Source organism: Pseudophryne corroboree, chromosome 2 (assembly GCF_028390025.1).
Source record: "Pseudophryne corroboree isolate aPseCor3 chromosome 2, aPseCor3.hap2, whole genome shotgun sequence".
In the NCBI taxonomy this organism is placed as follows: domain Eukaryota; kingdom Metazoa; phylum Chordata; class Amphibia; order Anura; family Myobatrachidae; genus Pseudophryne; species Pseudophryne corroboree.
Window position 1 is genome coordinate 489318878 of NC_086445.1, and position 24669 is coordinate 489343546.

General features: G+C 47.2%; 1 protein-coding gene across 1 annotated transcript in view; it reads left to right on the top strand.

Annotated features, from left to right (window-relative positions):
- PRR11 (proline rich 11) overlaps positions 1–24669 on the top strand; it is a 128607-nt gene that overhangs the window by 74304 nt on the left and 29634 nt on the right. Inside the window, exons 3-6 of the mRNA XM_063951342.1 lie at positions 10183–10333; positions 10470–10592; positions 12058–12303; positions 20512–20610. Of these exons, the coding sequence (XP_063807412.1) occupies positions 10183–10333; positions 10470–10592; positions 12058–12303; positions 20512–20610 (619 nt within the window). The remainder of the gene's footprint in view (positions 1–10182; positions 10334–10469; positions 10593–12057; positions 12304–20511; positions 20611–24669) is intronic.

Here is a 24669-nt window from a genome sequence, read left to right on the forward strand (position 1 = left end):
GATAGAGGAAAGGGAAGAAGACTGCAGCAGGCAGCCCATTCCCAGGAACAGAAGCGTTCCACCGCTTCTGACAAGTTCTCAGCATGGCGCTGAGACCGTACAGGACCCCTGGATCCTACAAGTAGTATCCCAGGGGTACAGATTGGAATGTCGAGACGTTTCCCCTTCGCAGGCTCCTGAAGTCTGCTTTACCAAGGTCTCCCTCCGACAAGGAGGCAGTATGGGAAAAAATTCACAAGCTGTATTCCCAGCAGGTGATAATTAAATTACCCCTCCTACTACAAGAAAAGGGGTATTATTCCACACTATATTGTGGTACTGAAGCCAGAAGGCTAGGTGAGACTTATTCTAAAAAAAATTTTGAACACTTACAAAGGTTCAAATCAAGATGGAGTCACTCAGAGCAGTGATAACGAACCAGGAAGAAGGGGACTATATAGTGTCCCGGGACATCAGGGATGCTTACCTCTATGTCCCAAATTTGCCCTTCTCACTAAGGGTACCTCAGGTTCGTGGTGCAGAACTGTCACTATCAGTTTCAGACGCTGCCGTTTGGATTGTCCACGGCACCCCGGGTCTTTACCAAGGTAATGGCCGAAATGATGATTCTTCTTCGAAGAAAAGGCGTCTTAATTATCCCTTACTTGGACGATCTCCTGATAAGGGCATAGTCCAGGGAACAGTTGGAGGTCGGAGTAGCACTATCTAGGATACTGCTACAACAGCACGGGTGGATTCTAAATATTCCAAAATCGCAGCTGATCCCGACGACACGTCTGCTGTGCCTAGGGATGATTCTGGACACAGTCCAGAAAAAGGTGTTTCTCCCGGAAGAGAAAGCCAGGGAGTTATCCGAGCTAGTCAGGAACCTCCTAAAAACAGTGCATCATTGCACAAGGGTCCTGGTAAAAATGGTGGCTTCCTACGAAGCAATTCCATTCGGCAGATTTCACGCAAGAACTTTTCAGTGGGATCTGCTGGACAAATGGTCCGGATCGCATCTTCAGATGCATCAGCGGATAACCCTATATCCAAGGACAAGGGTGTCTCTCCTGTGGTGGTTATAGAGTGCTCATCTTCTAGAGGGCCGCAGATTCGGCATTCAGGATTGGATGCTGGTGACCACGGAGCCCAGCCCGAGAGGCTGGGGAGCAGTCACACAAGAAAAAAAAAATTTCCAGGGAGTGTGATCAAGTCTGGAGACTTTTCTCCACATAAATATACTGGAGCTAAGGGTAAATTTATAATGCTCTAAGCTTAGCAAGACCTCTGCTTCAAGGTCAGCCGGTATTGATCCAGTGGGAAAAACATCACGGCAGTCGCCCACGTAAACAGACAGGGCGACACAAGAAGCAGGAGGGCAATGGCAAAAACTGCAAGGACTTTTCGCTGGGCGGAAAATCATGTGATAGCACTGTCAGCAGTGTTTCATCCCGGGAATGGAAACTGGGAAGCAGACTTCCTCAGCAGGCACGACCTCCACCCGGGAGAGTGGAAACTTCATCGGGAAGTTTTTTCCACATGATTGTAAACCGTTGGGAAATACCAAAGGTGGACATGATGGCGTCCCGTCTGAACAAAAAACGGGACAGGTATTGCGCCAGGTCAAGAGACCCTCAGGCAATAGCTGTGGACGTTCTGGTAACACCGTGGGTGTACCAGTCGGTGTATGTGTTCCCTCCTCTGCTTCTCATACCTAAGGTGCTGAGAATTATAAGACGTAGAGGAGTAAGAACTATACTCATGGCTCCGGATTGGCCAAGAAGGACTTGGTACCCGGAACTTCAAGAGATGCTTACAGAGGTCTTATGGCCTCTGCCGCTAAGAAGGGACTTGCTTCAGCAAGTACCATGTCTGTTCCAAGACTTACCGCAGCTGCGTTTTGTCGGCATGGCGGTGGAAAGCCGGATCCTAAGGAAAAAAGGCATTCCGGAAGAGGTCATTCCTACCCTGGTCAAAGCCAGAAAGGAGGTGACCGCACAACATTATCACCACATGTGGCGAAAATATGTTGCGTGGTGTGAGGCCAGGAAGGCCCCACAAAGAAATTTCAACTCTGTCGTTTCCTGCATTTCCTGCAAACAGGAGTGTCTATGGGCCTCAAATTGGGGTCCATTAAGGTTCAAATTTCGGCCCTGTCGATTTTCTTCCAGAAAGAATTGGCTTCAGTTCCTGAAGTCCAGAAGTTTGTCAAGGGAGTATTGCATATACAACCCCCTTTTGTGCCTCCAGTGGCACTGTGGGATCTCAATGTAGTTCTGGGATTCCTCAAATCACATTGGTTTAAAACCAGTCAAATCTGTGGATTTGAAGCATCTCACATGAAAAGTGACCATGCTCTTGGCCCTGGCCTGGACCAGGCGAGTGTCAAATTGGTGGTTTTTTCTCAAAAAAGCCCATATCTGTTTGTCCATTCGGACAGGGCAGAGCTGCGGACTCGTCCCCAGTTCTCTCCCTAAGGTGGTGTCAGTGTTTCACCTGAACCAGCTTATTATGGTGCCTTGCACCTACTAGGGACTTGGAGGACTCCAAGTTGCTAGATGTTGTCAGGGCCCTGAAAATATGTTCCAGGACGGCTGGAGTCAGGAAAACTGACTTGCTGTTATCCTGTATGCACCCAACAAACTGGGTGCTCTTGCTTCTAAGCAGACTATTGCTAGTTGGATGTGTAATACAATTCAGCTTGCACATTCTGTGGCAGGCCTGCCACAGCCAAAATATGTAAATGCCCATTCCACAAGGAAGGTGGGCTCATCTTGGGCGGCTGCCCGAGGGGTCTCGGCTTTACAACTTTGCCGAGCAGCTACTTGGTCAGGGGCAAACACGTTTGCTAAATTCTACAAATTTGATACCCTGGCTAAGGAGGACCTGGAGTTCTCTCATTCGGTGCTGCAGAGTCATCCGCACTCTCCCGCCCGTTTGGGAGCTTTGGTATAATCCCCATGGTCCTTTCAGGAACCCCAGCATCCACTAGGACGATAGAGAAAATAAGAATTTACTTACCGATAATTCTATTTCTCGGAGTCCGTAGTGGATGCTGGGCGCCCATCCCAAGTGCGGATTATCTGCAATACTTGTACATAGTTACAAAAATCGGGTTATTATTGTTGTGAGCCATCTTTTCAGAGGCTCCGCTGTTATCATACTGTTAACTGGGTTTAGATCACAAGTTGTACGGTGTGATTGGTGTGGCTGGTATGAGTCTTACCCGGGATTCAAAATTCCTCCCTTATTGTGTACGCTCGTCCGGGCACAGTACCTAACTGGCTTGGAGGAGGGTCATAGGGGGAGGAGCCAGTGCACACCACCTGATCGGAAAGCTTTACTTTTGTGCCCTGTCTCCTGCGGAGCCGCTATTCCCCATGGTCCTTTCAGGAACCCCAGCATCCACTACGGACTCCGAGAAATAGAATTATCGGTAAGTAAATTCTTATTATTACAGCAGGGTTGGGCTTTAAAATTCGGTTGAGAGTCTCTGACTCCTCCTTTCTCTCCAGGTTGCTCCTGGCCTGGTGGGTTATTCTCATTTGAGAAGTGGATTCAGTGGTTCAAAGTTAGAAGCCCATATGTCCAATGTAATTTGAGCTCTCCAGAGTTATTTATCAAGGCCAATATTATTCCTCCTTTCTGCTGCGGGGGATCCGGACTGAAAGTCGACAGTAACTAGGTCGACAATGTCTTGGTCGACAGTAACTAGGTCGACAGGGTCTTTAGGTCGACGGTTCAAAAGGTCGACAAAAGTATTAAAAGGTTCAAAAAAAGAAAAATAACATTAAAAACTCAACGATCCACGTGGACTACGATTGGAACGGTAATCTGTGCCGAGCGAAGCGGTAGCAGAGCGAAGGCATCATGCCCGAAGCATGGCGAGCGAAGCGGTGAACTAATTGGGGTTCCCGGTCACTCTACGAAGAAAACGACACCAAAATAACATTAAAAACTCATGTTGACCTGTCGACCTAGAACATGTCGACCTAGACACCCTGTCGACCTTGTTACTGTCGACCAATAGTGGTCGACCTAGTTACTGTCGACTTTCAATACCACACCCCTGCTGCGGGGTACACTGGGCTCCACAGGGAATAACATCAGGGGGTGTAGAGTAAGCTCCTGATCCGAGGCACCAACAGGCTCAAAGCTTTGACTGTTCCCAAGATGCATAGCGTCGCCTCCTCTATTACCCCGCCTCCGTGCACAGGAGCTTAGTTTTGTAGTTGGTGCCATGCAGTAAGCAGGCATACAACAGATGGGCTGCTACAGCAGCCCTGAGAAGAGCTTTTTAAGCGAAGATAGAAGACTTCAAGGGCTGCAGCAGTGACAGATGTCAGTCTGACATCTCCTGCTGCAGCTCCATCACCTCTCCCAGCGGAGCTGTATACTCCTGCGCCCTGGTTGGCGGGTACTTACAGCGGAGGCTCCGTTTTGCTCACCGTTAGTCACACACTCGCCGAAGTTCTCCTGGATCGTGTGCCCGCACTCAGGGAGGAGTTAGGTGGGTCCCGCTGAAATCGCGACCCGGTGGGAGGCGGGCCGTGCGCGCTGGCGTGGACACTGTGCTCGAGCAGGGACTCCACTAAACCACCAGGGCAAGGGCACAGGACGGTTTTTACCTCATAAAAACTATTTTTATTACAGCCCATAGTACCAGTGGTGAGGTCCAGCAGGGGGATAAGGCTTGGACCTGTATCCCCTCCCCCAGCCCACCATTTACAGTAATGTTCCCGCCTTGGCGCTGCATATATCTCTCTCCCTCACTCCCAGTCAGTGTTTGGGCGCCATTACACAGAGCAACACTGTTCCTGGGACTGTTTGGGCAAATCCTCCTTTGTAAAGCCGCCTGCACGTCAGCGCTGTGCATTTTACAGGACACTTAACTAACACTGTCGATAGACATGTAGAATACTTAAGTAACAGTGCATTTGGTCAGGGTTATATAGTGCAGGTACCCTGTGATATACATCCAGTCTTTACTGTGCATTGATATATCTACTTATTATATAGCTATACTGAGTATTACTTTGTATTGTTAGTCCAGTGCAGTTTTATTGCATTTCATAATTTCTGCATTGTACATTGTGATTATATGTGTGTGCATGTAGCTGCTGTGTGACCTCCATTTCGTGTCACTCACTCAGATTGCTGTCCCTATATTCTAGACCTGAGGGGGCTCAGTGCGTCCGGTTTATTATCTGATATAGGTGTCTCACAAGATATACTCATTGTGTATTTCTTTGTGATTTTTAGTCCCCATATACCTCTTGAATTCCCTGTTTGCGGAGTACATAAGCTGCACAGGGGGTTCTTGTCAGGTATATTGCTGCTAATATTGTACTGTGTTGCCTAAGATTGTACTTTTAGCTGCGTCAGCTACAGGGGGCAACAAAGCTGGAGCTGATCCCACAGTGTGTGGAGGTGACGCTGCGGGCATGTTTAAGGAAAATTTGGCAGCAGAGAGTTCAGGTTCTGGGGTTCCCCCCCCCCCCAGTGGAATGGTGGCAACGGGGGTTCAAAATGACCCACCGTGGGCTACATTTTCCTCGTTATTAACTACGCTTGTAACTAAACTTACGCCCCCTATGGGACCACCTGTACCAGTACAACCGATTTATGCTCCCTGCAGTTAATCCGCCCTGGGCGGATCAAATCTCCAATCAGTTACAGCAATTTAAACCAGTCACTGACTGACTAAAAAAAAAAAAAAAATTCGACTCTCGCCCGCCTAAGACCAAGGGGTCATTTAAACGGGCCATTACTTCCTCACAGTCTACCACTGTCCCTGACACCTCATCTGATGAGGATGGTGTCTATACTGACGCTGATAGTTCTGATGGGGAGGCTGGTTCGCAGGTAGATGTTCCTGACTTGTTGGAGGCAATTGGGATGATTCTTCAGATCACTGATGACACAGAGCCTGATGCAGTTCCTAAGAAACCAGACAGGTTAAAACGAAAAAAGTGGTTAAGCAAGTTTTACCTCACTCTGACCACTTGGTGTACATGCGTCAGGAATTCTGGGAAACTCCAGGTAAGAAATTCACACCTCACAAGAAGATGCTGGCTCGCTATCCTCTTGCTGTGGAGCTAAGTAAAAATTGGGAGAATCCCCCGCCAGTGGATTTGCAGGTGGCGCGGCTGGTAGTATTCTCAGCTCTGCCTGTGACTACCATCATATCTCTGAAGGAACCGACGGATAAGCGTGTGGAGGGTTGTTTAAAGGCGATTTACACACTCACTGGTGCTGCGCATAGGCCCACTATTGCAGCAACTTGGGCTGCAGAGGCCATTGAGGCGTGTGCCCAGGAGTTGGAAGCTGAGCTGCCTTCCAATGCTTCCGATCACGCTAGACAATGCCTGTCGTATATTGTCACAGCTTCTCATGTGAGGGAAGCGGCTTCTGATGCCGGTATTCTAGCGGCCAAGGCTTCTACTACATCTATCCTGGCTCGTCTGATTCTTTGGTTGCAGTCCTGGTCCGTTGATCTAGACTCCAAGAAAACCCTGGAGGTGCTCCCTTTTGAGACATTCTTTTTGGAGAAGACCTCAACAAGATATTGGCTGACTTAGCTTCTGCTAAAACGGCATGTCTACCTAGTACTGCTCCTTCGGCGCCAAAGGCTAAGAGTACTTCCTCTTGTTTGTTTCGTCCTCCCAGAAAAGCAAAAGGTCAGGTGTACCCGAAACACGGTCACACTTCCAAACCTGCTAAGCCCAAACCCAAACGGGCCTAGTCTGCCCATCAGCCTGCTTCCAAAACTGACAAGCCTGCCGCATGACGTGGGGGGCTGACTTCTAGGGTTTTCCCAGAAATGGTTGAAGACCACTTCCAATGCCTGGGTACGGGAAGTCGTCACTCGAGGTTACGCCGTATCCTTCAAGAAACGCCCCCTCATCGATTTTTTTATTTTAATTTATTTTTCCTGACAGATATCCCTTCGGATCAGGTGAAGGCAAAAACTCTTAATTCGGTGGTGCAATCCCTCCTGGACACAGGAGTGGTAGTACAGGTGCCTCTGGCTCAGAGAGGCAAGGGGTACTATTCACCGCTGTTCCTAGTCCCGAAACCGAATGGGTCCTCACGGCCCATTCTCAACCTCAAGTCCTTTAACAAATTTGTCAGGGTTTCATATGGAAACCCTTCGCTCTATTGTTCTGGCCTTGGAACTTGGGGATTATATGGTCTCCCTGGACATACAGGATGCTTACCTGCATATTCCAATTGCAATGTCGCATCAGCAGTATCTGAGGTTTGCTGTGGGCAACCTCCATTACCAATTTCGGGCGTTACCTTTTGGCTTGACCACGGCTCCGCGTGTTTTCACCAAGGTCATGGCGGTAATGATGGCTATACTCCTGCTAGGTCTCATGGTGTCTGCTTTCGACATGGAGTACGTTCAGTTCCATTCACGCCCTCTGTGGAAACTAATTCTTGCCAAATGGGACGGCCTACCTCACCTGATCAGGTCTCACATGATCCACTTGTCTCCAGAGGCCGGTCTGTCACTGAGCTGGTGGCTGCAGGGCCGACGTTTGAGCCGGGGTCGTCCCTTCTGGATCTCCAACTGGGTCCTTCTGACGACGGATGCCAGTCTGAGAGGATGTGGCGCGGTGTTGGATCAACACTCCCTTCAGGGTCGGTGGACCATGGAGGAATCTGCCTCCCAATAAATATTCTGGAACTGCGGGCGGTGTTCAATGCGCTGAACCTGGCCCAGCATCTAATTCAGAACAGACCTGTTCAGATACAATCGGACAACGCCACCACAGTGGCGTACATAAAGCATCAAGGCGGCACTTGAAGCCGCATGGCAATGAGGGAAGTATCAAGAATTTTTCAATGGGCGGAACGCCATCAACCAGCCATATCGGCGGTGTTCATTTTGGGGGTCCTCAACTGGGAAGCGGACTTTCTCAGTCGTCAGGACGTGCACGCTGGGGAATGGAACCTCCATCCAGAAGTATTTCAACTCCTCATGGACAAGTGGGGCACTCCCGGATGTAGATCTCATGGCGTCGCGACACAACCACAGGGTTCCAGTCTTCTGAGCAAGAACAAGGGATCCTCAAGCAGCGTTCGTGGATGCACTGGCAATCCCGTGGAACTTTCGGTTGCCATATGTGTTCCCTCCAGTGTCTCTACTGCCCAGAGTGATAAGGAAGTTCAAACAAGAAGGAGGCATGCTACTTCTGATTGCTCCCGCGTGGCCCAGACGGCATTGGTTCTCAGACCTCCGGGGCCTCTCGCTAGGGCGTCCCCTTCTACTTCCACAACGACCAGACCTCCTCGTTCAGGGCCCTTGTGTCTACCAGGATCTGGCCTGACTGGCTTTGACGGCATGGCCCTTGAAGCTTCCGTACTGAGGGCCAAAGGTTTTTCGGAGGCGATCATTCAAACTATGTTGAAAGCCCGTAAACCAGCTTTGGCTCAGATTTATTATAGGGTCTAGAATTCTTACTTTGCTCGGTGTGCAAATAACAATCATGACTCTTAAAAGTTTAGTACAGCCAAACTTTTGGCTTTTTTACAGCAAGGCCTGGACTTAAGTTTTCGTCTAGCCTCCCTCAAGGTTCATATTTCTGCCTTGTTGGTATGGTTTCAGAGAAAAATTGCATCTCTGCCTGATGTCCATACCTTCACTCAGGGTGTGTTACGCATTCAGCCTCCTTATGTCCCACATGTGGCCCCTTGGGATTTGGCGGGGTGGTCTTGGAGGCCTTGCAGGAATTTACGTTTTGAACCTCTTGCATCTGCAGATCTTAAGTGGCTTTCCCTTAAAGTCTTGTTTCTGCTAGCCATTGCCTCTGCTAGACGCGTTTCAGACCTGGGGGCCTTATCCTGTAAGTCCCCCTATCTGATTTTTCACCGTGATTGGACAGTTCTTAGAACACGCCCTGGTTACCTACCTAAGGTGGTGTCTTCCTTCCACCTTAACCAGGAGATTGGTTTCTGCCTTTTAATTCTCCGGAATTGTCTTCTGGAGAGCGGTCTTTGGATGTGGTACGGGCTCTCCGTATCTATGTGAAGAGAACTGCTTCCATTCGGAAGTCTGATTCTCTCTTCGTACTGTTTGGTTTTCACAAACGTGGCTGGCCTGCTAATAAGCAGACCGTGGCCAGATGGATTAGAATGGTGATTGCACATGCTTATGTACAGGCTGGGCGTCCAGCTCCTGCTACCATCAAGGCCCATTCTAGTCTGTCTGTTGGACCTTCTTGGGCGGCCCCCCGTGGTGCGACCCTTTAACAATTGTGCAAGGCGGCTCCGTGGTCCACAGTGAACACGTTCATAAGGTTCTATGCCTTCGATACTTCCACCCCCCAGGGTGCTTCCTTTGGACGCCGGGTTCTAGTGCCCGCTACTGTGCGTCCCCTCTCATAAGGAATTGCTTCAGGACATCCCCCCCCCCCCCCCCCCATTATTGTTAAATCTCTTTCTGTGAGGTACACTGGGCTCCACAGGGCGTCCACCTTGACGCACTTAGCAGCTAATGCCATACCAACCCAAAGAAGCTGACACCCTCTCCTGTCGTGAGTGTGTGGTGTATGTGGCTACTAACGATTGTCGTCTCTTTTACCTGCTACTGCATTGGACTGGTTAACAAAAACGGAACTCCTGTGCACGGAGGCGGGGTTATAGAGGACGCGGCGCTATGCATCTTGGGAACAATTAAAGCTTTGAGCCTGTGGTGCCTCCGATCAAGATCCTACTCTACACCCCCGATGTTATTCCCTGTGGAGCCCAGTGTACCTCACAGAAAGAGATTTAACGAAGTTCTTACCATGAATCTTGTTTTACCTAGCCTCTACAACTGGAACTTAGAGTTATATAAATTTGCTCTCCGAAAAACATTGGGCCTAATTCAGATCTGATCGCAGCAACAAATTTGTTAGCAGTTGGGCAAAACCATGGGGGTAATTCTGAGTTGATCGCAGCAGGAATTTTGTTAGCAGTTGGGCAAAACCATGTGCACTGCAGGGGAGGCAGATATAACATGTGCAGAGAGAGTTAGATTTGGGTGGGTCTCTCTCTGCACAGGTTATATCTGCCCCACCTGCAGTGCACATGGTTTTGTCCATAAGCTAACGAATTTGCTGCTGCAATCAGGTCTGATTTAGGCCCTTAGTTATCAAGTTCAGTGTTCAAAAATGACCCTTTGTGCCTACTGTATGTGTCTTCTCTTTGCAGGGTATCGGAACAAACTGATGCAAAGCTACCATGGCTTTTGAATTTGATCCCGTCTGTAGGGTTTAGCTTTCCAGATGTAGGAAATTCAGTGCATTCCATAATGAATGCCTTTTTATCTATGTATTTGTGGAGCTATAACGGTGTGAAAAAGGTATGCTCATTTAAATAGTTTAAGCTTTTTGACTATCCGTACAAGTTTACAACTTCTGAAAGCTTTAAATATTGCATATTCCCTTAAGCAATCCTGATAGGTAGGGATATATTAATGTGTGTATATTTCTTTCCAGACTCTTATTTTAATAAAAAATGCATTAGTTCCATCTCTCATCTGCCGACGTGAGCTACGCACGCTGAGACAACGCTTACATAAACTTGAAACTGAGTTTCTCAAGCTGCAGCTGGCACTTCAGGTAAGCTCTTGACCATCTACTTAATAGGCAGAGAAAGCAGAATAGTCTTTGCACAGCGTTGCTGGTAACACTAACTGAAACCGTCTCTGTCTTGTGGAGGATTACCTTTTTATTTGCTTCCCTTTGTTTCTTAAAGACGAACGCCTTGTTCATTGGTGCATGTAAGGGGTGTCGTATAGAAGATCTACAATGTCTAGGTCGACCCTATATGGTAGAAATGCATTAGTTCGACATGGCCCAAAGGTCAACCTATACAAGGTTGACACAGGGAAAGGTCAACATGGACAAAAGGTCGACAGGATCAAAATGTCTACGTGGCAATGGTCGACACATTTTATTATAGTTTGCATTTTTGGGATTAGTTTGGATAGTTTTTCCATCTGGTACCACCATTTGTAGAAACTCGTCTCCTCGCCATGCTTTGGGCACTGTCTTGTTTCACTCGACACAATGTTTGTTACTAAAGTTTATGATTTGTGACATGGGATAGTCAAGGATGGTTGAGAGAAAGTGTCGACTATTTGAACCTGTCAACCTTTCATAGGTCGACTGATGGGTTTTTTTTGTCACTGTCGACCTAATGCATGTCGACCATATGGTGTTGACCTACACATTGTCTGTCTACACATTGGAACCTGTATGTAAGTCACACAAACGAAGGCGCTCATTTTGCTTGAACGTTGGCTACAGACTATTGCCCAGATTTTTCAAGCCTTGGAGAGTGATAAATTGCACGGAGAGAGAGAACCAGCCAATCAGCTCCTAGCTGCCATGTTACAGGCTGTGTTTGAAAAATGTCATGAGCTGATTGGCTGGTACTTTATCTCTGTAGATTTTATCACTCTCCAAGGCTTGATAAATCTGTGCCTAGGTACAGAGTTCCTGTTAACAGAAATGTAGTATGAACATTTCCGTCGGCGTTCATACAGTGTATTAATACGGCGACAGCAGTTTACCATATACATTGTGTGTAGGCCAAAGGAAGCCATAAGCAGAGGTTTCCTATGGCTAGCATACACCTATACACAAGCCCCTGTGTTACATTAGACTAAAAAAATAAATGAAAAAAAAAAAATAGTGGTGCTTCAGTGATGGTGATGGTAAACGTGCAGTGGTATGAATGCATAGTATAGGGCAGATATTTATATTGATTTTGCTTATTTAGCCCTAGTTCAAATCCTTTTAAAATTAACGTTGTGTACACTATTTAATTATTATTATTTTTTTTTTCAACAACGCTAAGCTTAAATCCAAATTCATAACGTCATTGCTTATCCTGCTACCAAAGTGGAAATTGATGCTTCAGCCCTGTGTGGTTCGATAAATGGACTAAGTAATTGGATGGAAACCAATGCAGTTCACTTGTATAAGGCTTTGGTTATATATACAATTTTGTTGTACTAGCAAAAAAGCGTTTTCTTTTACTTTCCAAACTGCAACTAAATGGTTGTCCAACTTGTTCCAGAATAAAGAATCCAGTTCAACTTTATCAGGAAATCCGTGCTGCTGTAGTTGCAGGCAAGCAACAACTGTATCCTCTTTAAAAGAATGTAATGTACAAGCTGTGGCAGAGAATCCCTTGCTCTCTCTCCCACCACCTCTGCCTCCGCCGCTGCCGCCACCACCTCCACCTCCGGGTCCTCCTCCAAACTTCACACTACTAAAGCGTCTGCCTGTTCTGAAAAAAGTAGAAAGCAACCAACTACCAAAGGTTTGTAGCTAAAGAAGATCTCCATAGTTTCATAATTGAAATGCCTGTAGTCTTCCACAGTCCTATCCTTTTTATAATAAGTTACTTCCCTGCCTGGGTATGGCTGTCATGGGAAAATGCAATTCCGTTCCCTCCTGTTTGTGTACCCAGCTACAGTGGCCTCCAGTAGTTAGTAGAAGAAATCCTCTTGCTCATCCAAGTAATGGATGAGTACGAGACATTCATATGCCTGTAGCTGAAAGATATAGGCATATGTACTTATCTGTTTTTCAATATTACAAATTCCATGCATGTAAGTGAATAAATAGTAGATTCAGCTCAAGAAATAATTTGGGTCGTATGCAGTGGACAGACATGAGACATAGGGGGATATTCAATTCGCCACAGTAATTTACTACTGAAAATTGATCTCCCAGGAGCTACCAAGTTAGCCTCGACAGCCAGCAGTATCATGGATTTCTTTTCTCTTGCCCAAGGCAGCGGAAACTTAATCCACAATAAATGACCAGTATTTGCGGCCGCAAAAACATATCCCATGTGTTTTCGCACAAAAACGGGTAATTTTTTGAATGAAAAAAAAAGGCTACAATTGAATTGCTCATAATGACCATCTGGCAGAAATCACGGCAAAAGCCTGTTTTTGTTTGTTTGGGTTTTTTTTTTTTTCTTCCTTCAGGTGAAAAATTTTCGGGGGTAATTCAATATCCCCCATATAGTAGAAAGGACCCTACCTGTGAGAGTGTATGTTTCTGCTGTGGGGTACACTGGGCTCCACAAGGAAAGACATAGGGGTGTAGAGTAGGATCTTGATCCGAGGCATCAACAGGCTCAAAATCTTTGACTGTTCCCAAGATGCATAGTGCCGCCTCCTCTATAACCCCGCCTCCCTGCACAGGAGCTCAGTTTTGTAGTTGGTGCCGCAGATAGCAGGCACATAACAGGGGCTGCTCTGGGCAGCCCTAAGAAGAGCTTTTTCTAGAAGAAAAGTGAAGACTTAAAGGGCTGCAGCAGTGTGTACATGTCTGGAGACATTCACTGCTGCAGCTCCATCTCTCCCCAGCGGCGCTGTACACTCCCGAGCCCTGGTTGCCGGGTAACTACAGCAGGAGGCTCCGGTTTTCTGGTCAGGCACACACGACTGAGGCTCTCTGGGATCACGTGGCCGCGCTTCGGGAGGTGGTGAGTGGGTCCCACTCGCGGGACCCGTGCTGTATCGCGATCCGGCGTGGCCAGTGGGAGCCGGGCTGCGTGCGCTGACGGTGGACACTGTGGCAGTACAGGCGATCCCACTAGATCACCAGGGCATGGGTGCAGGTCAGGTTTTCTCTTAAAACCTTTTTGTGTGTAGCCCGCAGTACCAGGTGGTTTTGCCAGCAGAGGGGATAAGGCTTAGACCTGGAGCCCCTCCCCCAGCCCCAGGGCGCCATTTCCAGCAAATGTTCCCGCCCTGGAGCTGCATAACTGTCTCTCCCTCACTCCCTGTCAGTGTTTGGGCGCCATTTCTCTCAGCTACACTGTTCCTGGGACTGCTTGGGCAAATCCTCCTTTGTAAAACCACCTGGTTGTCAGCGCTGTGACTTTACATGACACTTAAGTATTCTACATGTCAATTAGACAGTGTTAGTTAAGAAAGAATGCATCTAGTCAGGGTTCTCTGGTACAAGTACCCTGTGATATAACACTGCACAGTAAGAACTGGATGTATATCTATTGATTACAGATATATATATATATATATATCTATATATATATCTATATATATATATCTATATATATATATCTATATATATATATATATATATATATATATATATATATATATATATATATATATATATATATATATATCTCTATCTATCTATCTATTATACTGGTCCAGTGCAGTATTATTGTTGGTAATAACCTCTGCATTGTATAACTGTGACTATATGTGTGTGCATTAGCTTGTTGGGTGATTTTACATTTCATGTCTCTCACTCCACTTGCTATCTCTATATTCTATAACCTGAGGGGGCTTGGTGCGTCAGGTTTTATAATAATATAGGATTTCTCTGGCTGGGTCCACAGGATTATCCACAGGATAACATTGGAGTATATGGTTGAGCGACAGCGGAAATGGCACCAATACGGTGGATACCTGTGGACATAAGAGAAATCACGTTATCAGCGGTAAGTTCTTACCATAACGTCTATATTCACAAGATATACTCTAATACGTCTTTTTCTCTGTGATTTTAGTCACCATATCTCTCCTGTATCTCTGCTTGTGCTGACTACACTGCGCAGGGGTTTGGGCAAGAGGTATTGTGCTGCTGACAATTGTACTGTGTTACCTGATATTGCAAGTTATATCATGTCTGCTTCTGAAGGTAACGGTTCTGGGGCTGAACACACTGCCGGTGTTGCTGAAGCCACAGATCCCTATGAGGAGACTATAGCAGCTGGGGGCTCCTTGCCCCCCATTGGGACTGTGACAACGGGGGCCCATAATGACCCACCGTGGGCTACTTTCTGCACGCTTCTAAATACGCTAGTTACTAAACTAACACCCCCTATGGGACCTCCTATGCCGGTTCAACCGTATGTGGTCCCCGCAGTTAACCCGCCGTGGGCGGATAACTTGTCTGCTCAATTGAAGAAGTTGAACTAGTCCTTGACTACTAAAAAGTCTGACCCTCGCTCGCCGAAGCCCAAGGGGTCCTCTAAGCGAGCTCTTATCTCCTCACAATCCACTGCTGTCACTGACGCCTCGTCTGATGAAGATGGCGCTTACACTGACCCCACAGATTCTGACACAGATGCTGCTGATGGGGAGGGTAGTTCACATGTGGATGTTCCTGATCTTTTGGAGGCTATTAAGTTGATTCTACAGATTATGGATGATCCCAAGCCATCTCTCCCTCCTAAGAAACCAGATAAGTTCAAGCGTCAGAAGGTGGTTAAACAAGTTTTACCTCACTCTGACCACCTAGTGGAACCCTGGGGAAACCCGGAAAAGTAGTTTGTACCTCAGAAGAAGATCCTGGCTCGCTATCCCCTTGCACCAGAGCTGTCTAAAAATTGGGAAATGCCTCCTCCAGTAGACTCATATGTGGCTAGGATGGTGGTTTCCTCAGCTCTACCTGTCACTACCGTCACGTCTCTAAAAGAGCCTACGGATAAACGTGTGGAGGGTTGTCTGAAAGCGATTTACACCCTCACGGGTGCTGCACAAAGGCCCACTATTGCAGCAACATGGGCTGCAGAGGCTATTGAAGCATGGGCCCTAGAGTTGGAAACTGATATCTCTTCTGACCATGCTAGACAATGCTTGTCATATATTGTCACAGCTTCTCACTATATTAAAGAGGCGGCTTCTGATGCCGGTATTCTAGCAGCCAAGGCCTCTACTACATCAGTCCTGGCTCGCCGGATATTGTGGCTGAGATCCTGGTCTGTGGATCTGGGCTCAAGAAAAACCCTGGAGGTACTCCCTTTCAAGGGAGATATTCTGTTTGGGCAGGACTTAAATAAGATAGTGACTGACTTGGCTACTGCCAAAACTGCCTGTCTGCCAAGTACCGCTCCTTCTGTGTCGAAGGCTAAAGGTACTTCTTTTCGCCCCTTTCGTCTTTCAGGTAAAGCAAAAGGTCAGGCGTACAACAAGCAGGCACGCACTTCCAAACCTGGTAAGCCGAAGCCCAAAAGAGCCTTGGCTGCCTGTCAGCCAGCTTCCAAGACGGATAAGCCTGCCGCACGACGGGGCGGGCCTCCCCCTGAGGGATCCCAGGGTGGGGGGCCGGCTTCTATGGTATACCCAGGAATGGTTGAAGACCACTTCAGATGCCTGGGTACGGGGAAGTAGTCACTCGAGGTTACGCCATTGCCTTCAAAAACCGTCTCCCTCATCGATTTTGCCTGACAGACGTCCCCATTGGATCAGATAAAGGCAAACACTCTACATTCGGTGGTACAGACCCTCCTGGATACAGGAGTCGTAGTACAGGTGCCTCTTGCTCAGAGGGGCCGGGGGTACTATTCTCCGCTGTTTCTGGTCCCGAAACTGAATGGGTCCTCGGCCCATTCTCAATCTCAAGGCATTGAATAGGTTTGTGAAAGTTTCCAAGTTCCATATGGAAACCCTTCGCTCTATAGTTCTGGCCTTGGAACCTGGGGATTATATGGTCTCCCTGGACATACAGGATGCTTACCTGCATATTCCTATAGCAGCGATTGGCAACCTCCATTATCAGTTTCGGGCGTTACCTTTTGGTTTAACTACTGCTCCGCGAGTCAGGATACTGCCGTATCTGGACAACTTGTTGATCCTAGCAAATTCTCCAGAACTTCTCCTACGTCATCTGGATATGACCGTCCGGTTTCTACAAGCCCACGGGTGGCTCATCAACTGGAAGAAATCCTCCCTGGTCCGTGCTCAGAGCATGGTGCACCTGGGAGCGCTATTGGACACTCACAACCAGCGGTTGTTCTTGTCCCAGGAGAAAGTCCTGAAGCTTCAGGACAGGATTCGTTGCTTCCTTTCTCGTCCGCAAGTGTCGATACATTCGGCGATGCAGGTGCTGGGCCTCATGGTGTCGGCATTCGACATGGTGGAGTATGCTCAATTCCATTCTCGCCCTCTCCAGAGGCTGATTCTAGCTAAGTGGGACGGCCTACCTCACCGGATCAGGTCTCGCATGATCTCATTGACTCCGGAGGTCCGTCTGTCGCTGCACTGGTGGCTCCAGGACAAACGATTTGTGCAGGGGCCATCCCTTCTGGATATCCGACTGGGTCCTGTTGACGACAGATGCCAGTCATAGAGGTTGGGGCGCGGTGCTGGAGCAATACTCCCTTCAGGGTCGGTGGACCAAGGAGGAATCTCTCCTCTCGATCAACATTCTGGAATTGCGGTCGGTCTTCAATTCGTTGAACCTGGCCCAACATATAATTCAGAACCATCCTGTTCAAGTACAGTCTGATAACGCCACCACAGTGACTTACATAAATCATCAAGGTGGCACTCAAAGCCGTTTTGGCAATGAAGGAAGTCTCACGGATTCTGCAATGGGCGGAACGCCATCTACCGGCCATATCTGCAATATTCATTGCGGGAGTCCTGAATTGGGAAGCGGACTTTCTCAGTTGTCAGGACGTACATGCCGGCGAGTGGGGCCTCCATCCAGAAGTGTTTCAACTCCTAGTGGAAAAGTGGGGCCTTCCAGATGTAGATCTGATGGCGTCTCGACACAATCACAAGGTTACGGTCTTCGGAGCAAGGACAAGGGATCCTCAAGCAGCATTCGTGGATGCGCTGGCGGTGCCGTGGAGGTTTCGGCTGCCGTACGTGTTCCCTCCGGTGTCACTCCTGCCCAGGATAATTCGGAAGTTCATGCAAGAAAGAGGATTTCTGCTTCTCATAGCTCCAGCGTGGCCCAGACGGCACTGGTTCTCAGACCTGCAGGGCCTATCGTCGGAGCATCCAATTCTACTTCCACAACGCTCAGACCTCCTCGTTCAGGGCCCCTGTGTCTACCAGGACCTAGCTCGGCTGTCTTTGACGGCGTGGCTCTTGAAGCTTCCGTCTTGAGGGCTAAAGGGTTTTCTGAGGCGGTCATTCAAACTGTTGCGGGCCCGGAAACCGGCTTCTGCTCTGATTTACCATAGGGTCTGGCATTCTTACTTTGTTTGGTGCGCATCTAACAATTATGACGCTTCCAAGTTTTTAGTACAGCCAAGTTGTTGGCCTTTCTTCAGCAGGGCCTGGACTTAGGCCTACGTCTGGCCTCCCTCAAGGTTCAAATATCTGCCTTGTCGGTGTGGTTTCAGAGAAAGATTGCGACCTTACCTGATGTGCATACCTTCACTCAGGGTGTGTTGCGTATCCAACCTCCCTATGTCCCGCCTGTGGCTCCTTGGGACTTGTCGGTGGTTTTGGAGGCGTTACAAGAGTCTCCGTTTGAACCTCTTAGTTCAGCTGATCTTACGTGGCTTTCCCTTAAGATGGTGTTTCTGCTGGCTATTGCTTCAGCTAGACGAGTGTCGGATTTGGGTGCCTTGTCTTGTAGTTCCCCATATCTGATATTTCACCGTGACCGGGCGGTTCTTAGGACTCGTCCCAGGTAATTTGCCTAAGGTAGTTTCTTTGTTCCACCTTAATCAGGAGATTGTGGTACCGGCCTTTGTCTCTCCTGATCTATCTCTCAAAGAGCGGTCTTTGTATGTGGTATGGGCTCTCCGTATCTATGTGAAGAGAACTGCTTCTGTTAGGAAATCTGATTATCTCTTTATTCTGTTTGGGTTTCACAAACGGGGCTAGCCGGCTTATAAGCAGACTTTGGCCAGATGGATTAGAATGGTGATTGCACATGCTTATGTGAGGGCTGGTCTGTCGGCTCCCGCTCACATTACGGCCCATTCTACTCGGTCTGTTGGACCTTCTTGGGCGGCCCGCCGTGGTGCGACCCTTGAACAATTGTGCAAGGCGGCTACGTGGTTTTCTGTGAACACGTTCATAAGGTTCTATGCCTTCGATACTACCGCTTCCCAGGATGCTTCCTTTGGACGCCGGGTTCTTGTGCCCGCTGCAGTGCGTCCCCTCCCATAAGGAACTGCTTTAGGACATCCCCTATGTCTTTCCTTGTGGAGCCTAGTGTACCCCGCAGCAGAAAACGAGTTTTATGGTAAGAACTTACCTTTGTTAAAACTCTTTCTGCGAGGTACACTGGGCTCCACAAGGCGCCCACCCTGACGCACTCAGCTTCTTTGTGTTGGTATGGCATTAGCCGCTGACACTTCTCCTCCTGTCATGAGAGTGTGGTGTATGTGGCTACTAACCGTTGTTGTCTCTTGCCTGCTACTGCATTGGGCTGGTTTTCTAAAACCTGAGCTCCTGTGCAGGGGGGCGGGGTTATAGAGGAGGCGGCGCTATGCATCTTGGGAACAGTCCAAGCTTTTGAGCCTGTTGGTGCCTCGGATCAAGATCCTACTCTACACCCCTATGTCTTTCCTTGTGGAGCCCAGTGTACCTCGCAGAAAGAGTTTTAACAAAGGTAAGTTCTTACCATAAAACTTGTTTTATAGAGGAAGTAGTAACTCTCAACCCTAGTTTACAGCTCCTAGTTTCATAAAACTAGAGTTGGGTGTAAAACTACAGGTTTAGTATCTCTTATCCAATATTCAGAATCCTCAAATTTTTGGGTCCCCTACCGAGATAATTACATATGTCATTATCTCAGTAAGGGATTTTGGATAAGGGATACTCAACCTGTAGTAGTAGTAGAAACGGATGTGGAGATGAACATACTGTACATTCAGATGCAGGAACAATACACCTCTTACTATAACTACCTTTTAGAGTACTATGTCTTTTGCTTAAATGACCGTTACACTGCATCATGTTCTCTCATTTCCTTTTGAATGTTTTTCTTAATTTAAGGTCATTGCCACTTTAAAAAGTTTGTTCATTTATTTAATTGCAATGTTAACCTAGTGACAAAGGACCTAATTCAGCATGGATCGCAAAAGCAAAATCCTTCTTTAATACCGCGTTCAGATTGCAAATGCCGGGTCGCATCCGGGAATTGGAAACTGGTCCTTCCCAGGTGCAACCCGGCATTGGACCCTTTCAGACTGGCTTCTCAACCCAGCAATATACCGAATTAGGTTGCCATCGGGGGCGGGGATGGAGCCGGCATAGGAGGCGGGTGTGGAGGTGGCACTGAAGATGAGATCATTTCCGCGCCGCCTCTCCCTATCCTGTGAACAGGTACCGGGTCGCATCGACCTTGGTAACCTGTTCACACTGCGCTTGACCCGGGAATAACTCTTCTTTATTCCTGGGTTGAATTACCAGGTCATGCACCCCGGTAATTTGGCAGGGACCCGTTGAGCGACCCGGCAAAATACCTGGTTGATACCAGATTACTTGTGCAGTGTGAATGGAGTACTACTGGCAAAACCATGTGCACTGCAGGTGGGACAGATGTAACATGTGCAGAGAGAGTTAGATTTGGGTGGGTTATTTTGTTTCTGTGCAGGGTAAATACTGGCTGCTCTATTTTTATACTGCAAGATAGATTTCAGTTTGAACACATCCCTCCCAATCTAACTCTCCCCCCCCCCCCCCCCCCCTACAGTGCACATGTTTTTGCCTATTAGAGAAAGATTTTGCTGTTATGATCCATGCTGATTTAGGCCCAAAGTGTACTAAATTAAAACATTTTACAGGTGGCTCTGGCAAAGCAAGAAGGACCCATAACCATTACACTTAAAGACCTTCTGAATGTCAAATTAAGGAAAGCTAGAGACCACATAGAAAGACAGAAAGTAAGTTCCACTGAACTGTAAGCAGTTGCATAAATCCTGGTCGGCAGCAGTAGTTTGTTGTATGGATGAATACAGATCCAGTGTTAGAGTATATAAAATAAAAACTAATTAATAAGTGTGTGTGTATGTATGTATGTATGTATGTATATATATATGTGTGTGTGTGTATATGTATATATATATGTGTGTGTGTATATGTGTATATATATATGTGTGTGTGTATATGTGTATATATATATGTGTGTGTGTATATGTATATATATGTGTGTGTGTGTGTGTATATGTATGTATGTATATATGTGTGTGTGTATATATATATATATATATATGTGTGTGTGTGTGTGTATATGTATGTATGTGTGTATATGTATGTATATATGTGTGTGTATATGTATGTATATATGTGTGTGTGTATATGTATGTATATATGTGTGTGTGTGTATATGTATGTATATATGTGTGTGTGTGTGTATATATATATATATGTGTGTGTGTGTGTGTGTGTGTGTGTGTGTATATATATATATATATATATATATGTGTGTGTATATGTATGTATATATATATATATGTGTGTGTGTATATGTATGTATATATGTGTGTGTGTGTGTGTGTATATGGATGTATATATATGTGTGTGTATATGTATATATATATATATATATATATATATATATATATATATATGTATATATGTATATGTGTGTGTTTCCCCAGGGAGCTTGTCGTTCTTTGGCATGTACAAGTTTGTTAAGTACTGATACAATCTTAAAAATATAATTCTTTTATTCTTTAAAAATACAGTAGATAAAAACTGTTTACAATTTGCCCAAGATGACAATAAATGATGTTTGTACAGACAATAGTTGTGTTGGTATTAATCCATTTCAGTCAAAACCACATCGAAAACATTCTTTCTTGAAGAAATGACAGATTCACTGTCTTATGCATTTATTTTTGTGGCGCTGACCATGCCCAGAAGTGTCAGGTCTAGCCACGTAAAGAAGCTAAACTCAACTAAGCTAATGGTCACGATGCAAAAAAAGTGCAGTTTGAGCGCTCAAACAGTGACATTTCAACTTGCAACCACCAGGGGGGGGGGGGGGGTGCGAGCTGACATGCATGAATCTCGCCCAATGAGTTTGGCTGAGGTCATTATGGTTAAGAACCATTCTGGTAATCTAGTTGCCTATTGTTTGTAGCACAGGAAGAAGTAGCAGTGTTCTGCACTGGAAACCGAATGCAGTCATGGGGGGAGATTCAAATGTTTGAAAAGTCGGTTGGGTGTCTGTTTTTTCTTATCTAATAGACAGGAGAAAACGGACACCCAACCGACTTTTCAAACATTTGAATCTCCCCCACAATGTGTACAAGTACAGTATAGACAATGTTCTTGATGGCACCATGATGTAGACCCCCTTCAAAGGTTAATTAAAGGATTTTTTTCTAACTTTGTCGGCAGCCTGACTAAGCATTGTTGCTTTCTCTAACGTCCTAGTGGATGCTGGGGACTCCGAAAGGACCATGGGGAATAGCGGCTCCGCAGGAGACTGGGCACATCTAAAGAAAGCTTTAGGACTATCTGGTGTGCACTGGCTCCTCCCCCTATGACCCTCCTCCAAGCCTCAGTTAGATCTCTGTGCCCGAACGAGAAGGGTGCACACTAGGGGCTCTCCTGAGCTTCTTAGTGAAAGTTTTAGTTTAGGTTTTTTATTTTCAGTGAGACCTGCTGGCAACAGGCTCACTGCATCGAGGGACTAAGGGGAGAAGAAGCGAACTCACCTGCGTGCAGAGTGGATTGGGCTTCTTAGGCTACTGGACATTAGCTCCAGAGGGACGATCACAGGCCCAGCTTGGATGGGTCCCAGAGCCGCGCCGCCGGCCCCCTTACAGAGCCAGAAGGCAGAAGAGGTCCGGAAAATCGGCGGCAGAAGACGTCCTGTCTTCAACAAGGTAGCGCACAGCACTGCAGCTGTGCGCCATTGCTCTCAGCACACTTCACACTCCGGTCACTGAGGGTGCAGGGCGCTGGGGGGGGCGCCCTGAGACGCAATAATAAACACCTTGGATGGCAAAAAATGCATCACATATAGCTCCTGGGCTATATGGATGCATTTAACCCCTGCCAAAATACATAAAAAAACGGGAGATAAGGCCGCCGAAAAGGGGGCGGAGCCTATCTCCTCAGCACACTGGCGCCATTTTCCCTCACAGCTCCGTTGGAGGGAAGCTCCCTGGCTCTCCCCTGCAGTCACTACACTACAGAAAGGGTTAAAAAAGAGAGGGGGGCACAAATTAGGCGCAGTATTAACTATACAGCAGCTATAAGGGGAAAAACACTTATATAAGGTTATCCCTGTATATATATATAGCGCTCTGGTGTGTGCTGGCAAACTCTCCCTCTGTCTCCCCAAAGGGCTAGTGGGTTCCTGTCCTCTATCAGAGCATTCCCTGTGTGTGTGCTGTATGTCGGTACTTTTGTGTCGACATGTATGAGGAGAAAAATGATGTGGAGACGGAGTAGATTGCCTGTAATAGTGATAGGAGGTCGACACCTGAGTGGATGAACTGTTGGAAGAAATACGTGACAGTGTCAGCTCTGTATAAAAGACAGTGGTTGACATGAGACAGCCGGCTACTCAGCTTGTGCCTGTCCAGACGTCTCATAGGCCGTCAGGGGCTATAAAGCGCCCGTTACCTCAGATGGCAGATATAGACGCCGACACGGATACTGACTCCAGTGTCGACGGTGAAGAGACAAATGTGACTTCCAGTAGGGCCACACATTACATGATTGAGGCAATGAAAAATGTTTTACACATTTCTGATAATACGAGTACCACCAAAAAAAAAAAAGGGGTATTATGTTCGGTGAGGAAAAACTACCTGTAGTTTTCCTAAATCTGAGAAATTAAATGAGGTGTGTGATGATGCGTGGGTTTCCCCCGATAACAATTTCTAAAATGTTATTGGCATTATATCCTTTTCCGCCAGAGGTTAGGGTGCGTTGGGAAACACCCCCTAGGGTGGATAAAGCGCTCACACACTTGTAAGGGCTCTATCCTCTCCTGAGATGGCCGCCCTTAAGGATCCTGCTGATAGAAAGCAGGAGGGTATCCTAAAATGTATTTACACACATACTGGTGTTATACTGCGACCAGCAATCGCCTCAGCCTGGATGTGCAGTGCTGGGTTGGCGTGGTCGGATTCCCTGACTGAAAATATTGATACCCTAGATAGGGACAGTATATTTTTGCCTATAGAGCATTTGAAAGATGCATTTCTATATATGCGTGATGCACAGCGGAATATTTGCCGACTGGCATCAAGTCTAAGTGCGTTGTCCATTTCTACCAGTAGAGGGTTATGGACACGTCAGTGGTCAGGTGAGGCGTATTCCAAACGGCATTTGGAAGTATTGCCTTATTAAGGGGAGGAGTTATTTGGGGTCGGTCTTTCAGACCTGGTGGCCACGGCAACAGCTGGGAAATCCACGTTTGTACCCCAGGTCGCCTCTCAACGTGAGAAGACGCCGTATTATCAGGCGCAGTCTTTTCGTGGATAAGCGGGCAAAAGGTTCCTCATTTCTGCCCCGTGACGGTGGGGGGGCCCGTCTCAATGAATTTCAGCGCGCAGTGGGCTCACTCGCAAGTAGACCCCTGGATCCTTCAGGTGATATCTCAGGGGTACAAATTAGAATTCGAGACGTCTCCCCCTCGCCGTTTCCTAAAGTCGGCTTTACCGATGTCTCCTTCTGACAGGGAGACAGTTTTGGAAGCCATTCACAAGCTGTATTCCCAGCAGGTGATAATCAATATACCCCTCCTGCAACAGGGAACGGGGTATTATTCCACACTGTTGTGGTACCGAAGCCGGACGGCTCGGTGAGACCGATTCTAAATCTAAAATCTTTGAACACTTACATACAGAGGTTCAAATTCAAGATTGAGTCACTCAGAGCAGTGATTGCGAACCTGGAAGAAGGGGACTACATGATGTCTCGGGACATCAAGGATGCTTACCTTCATGTCAAAATTTACCCTTCTCACCAAGGGTACC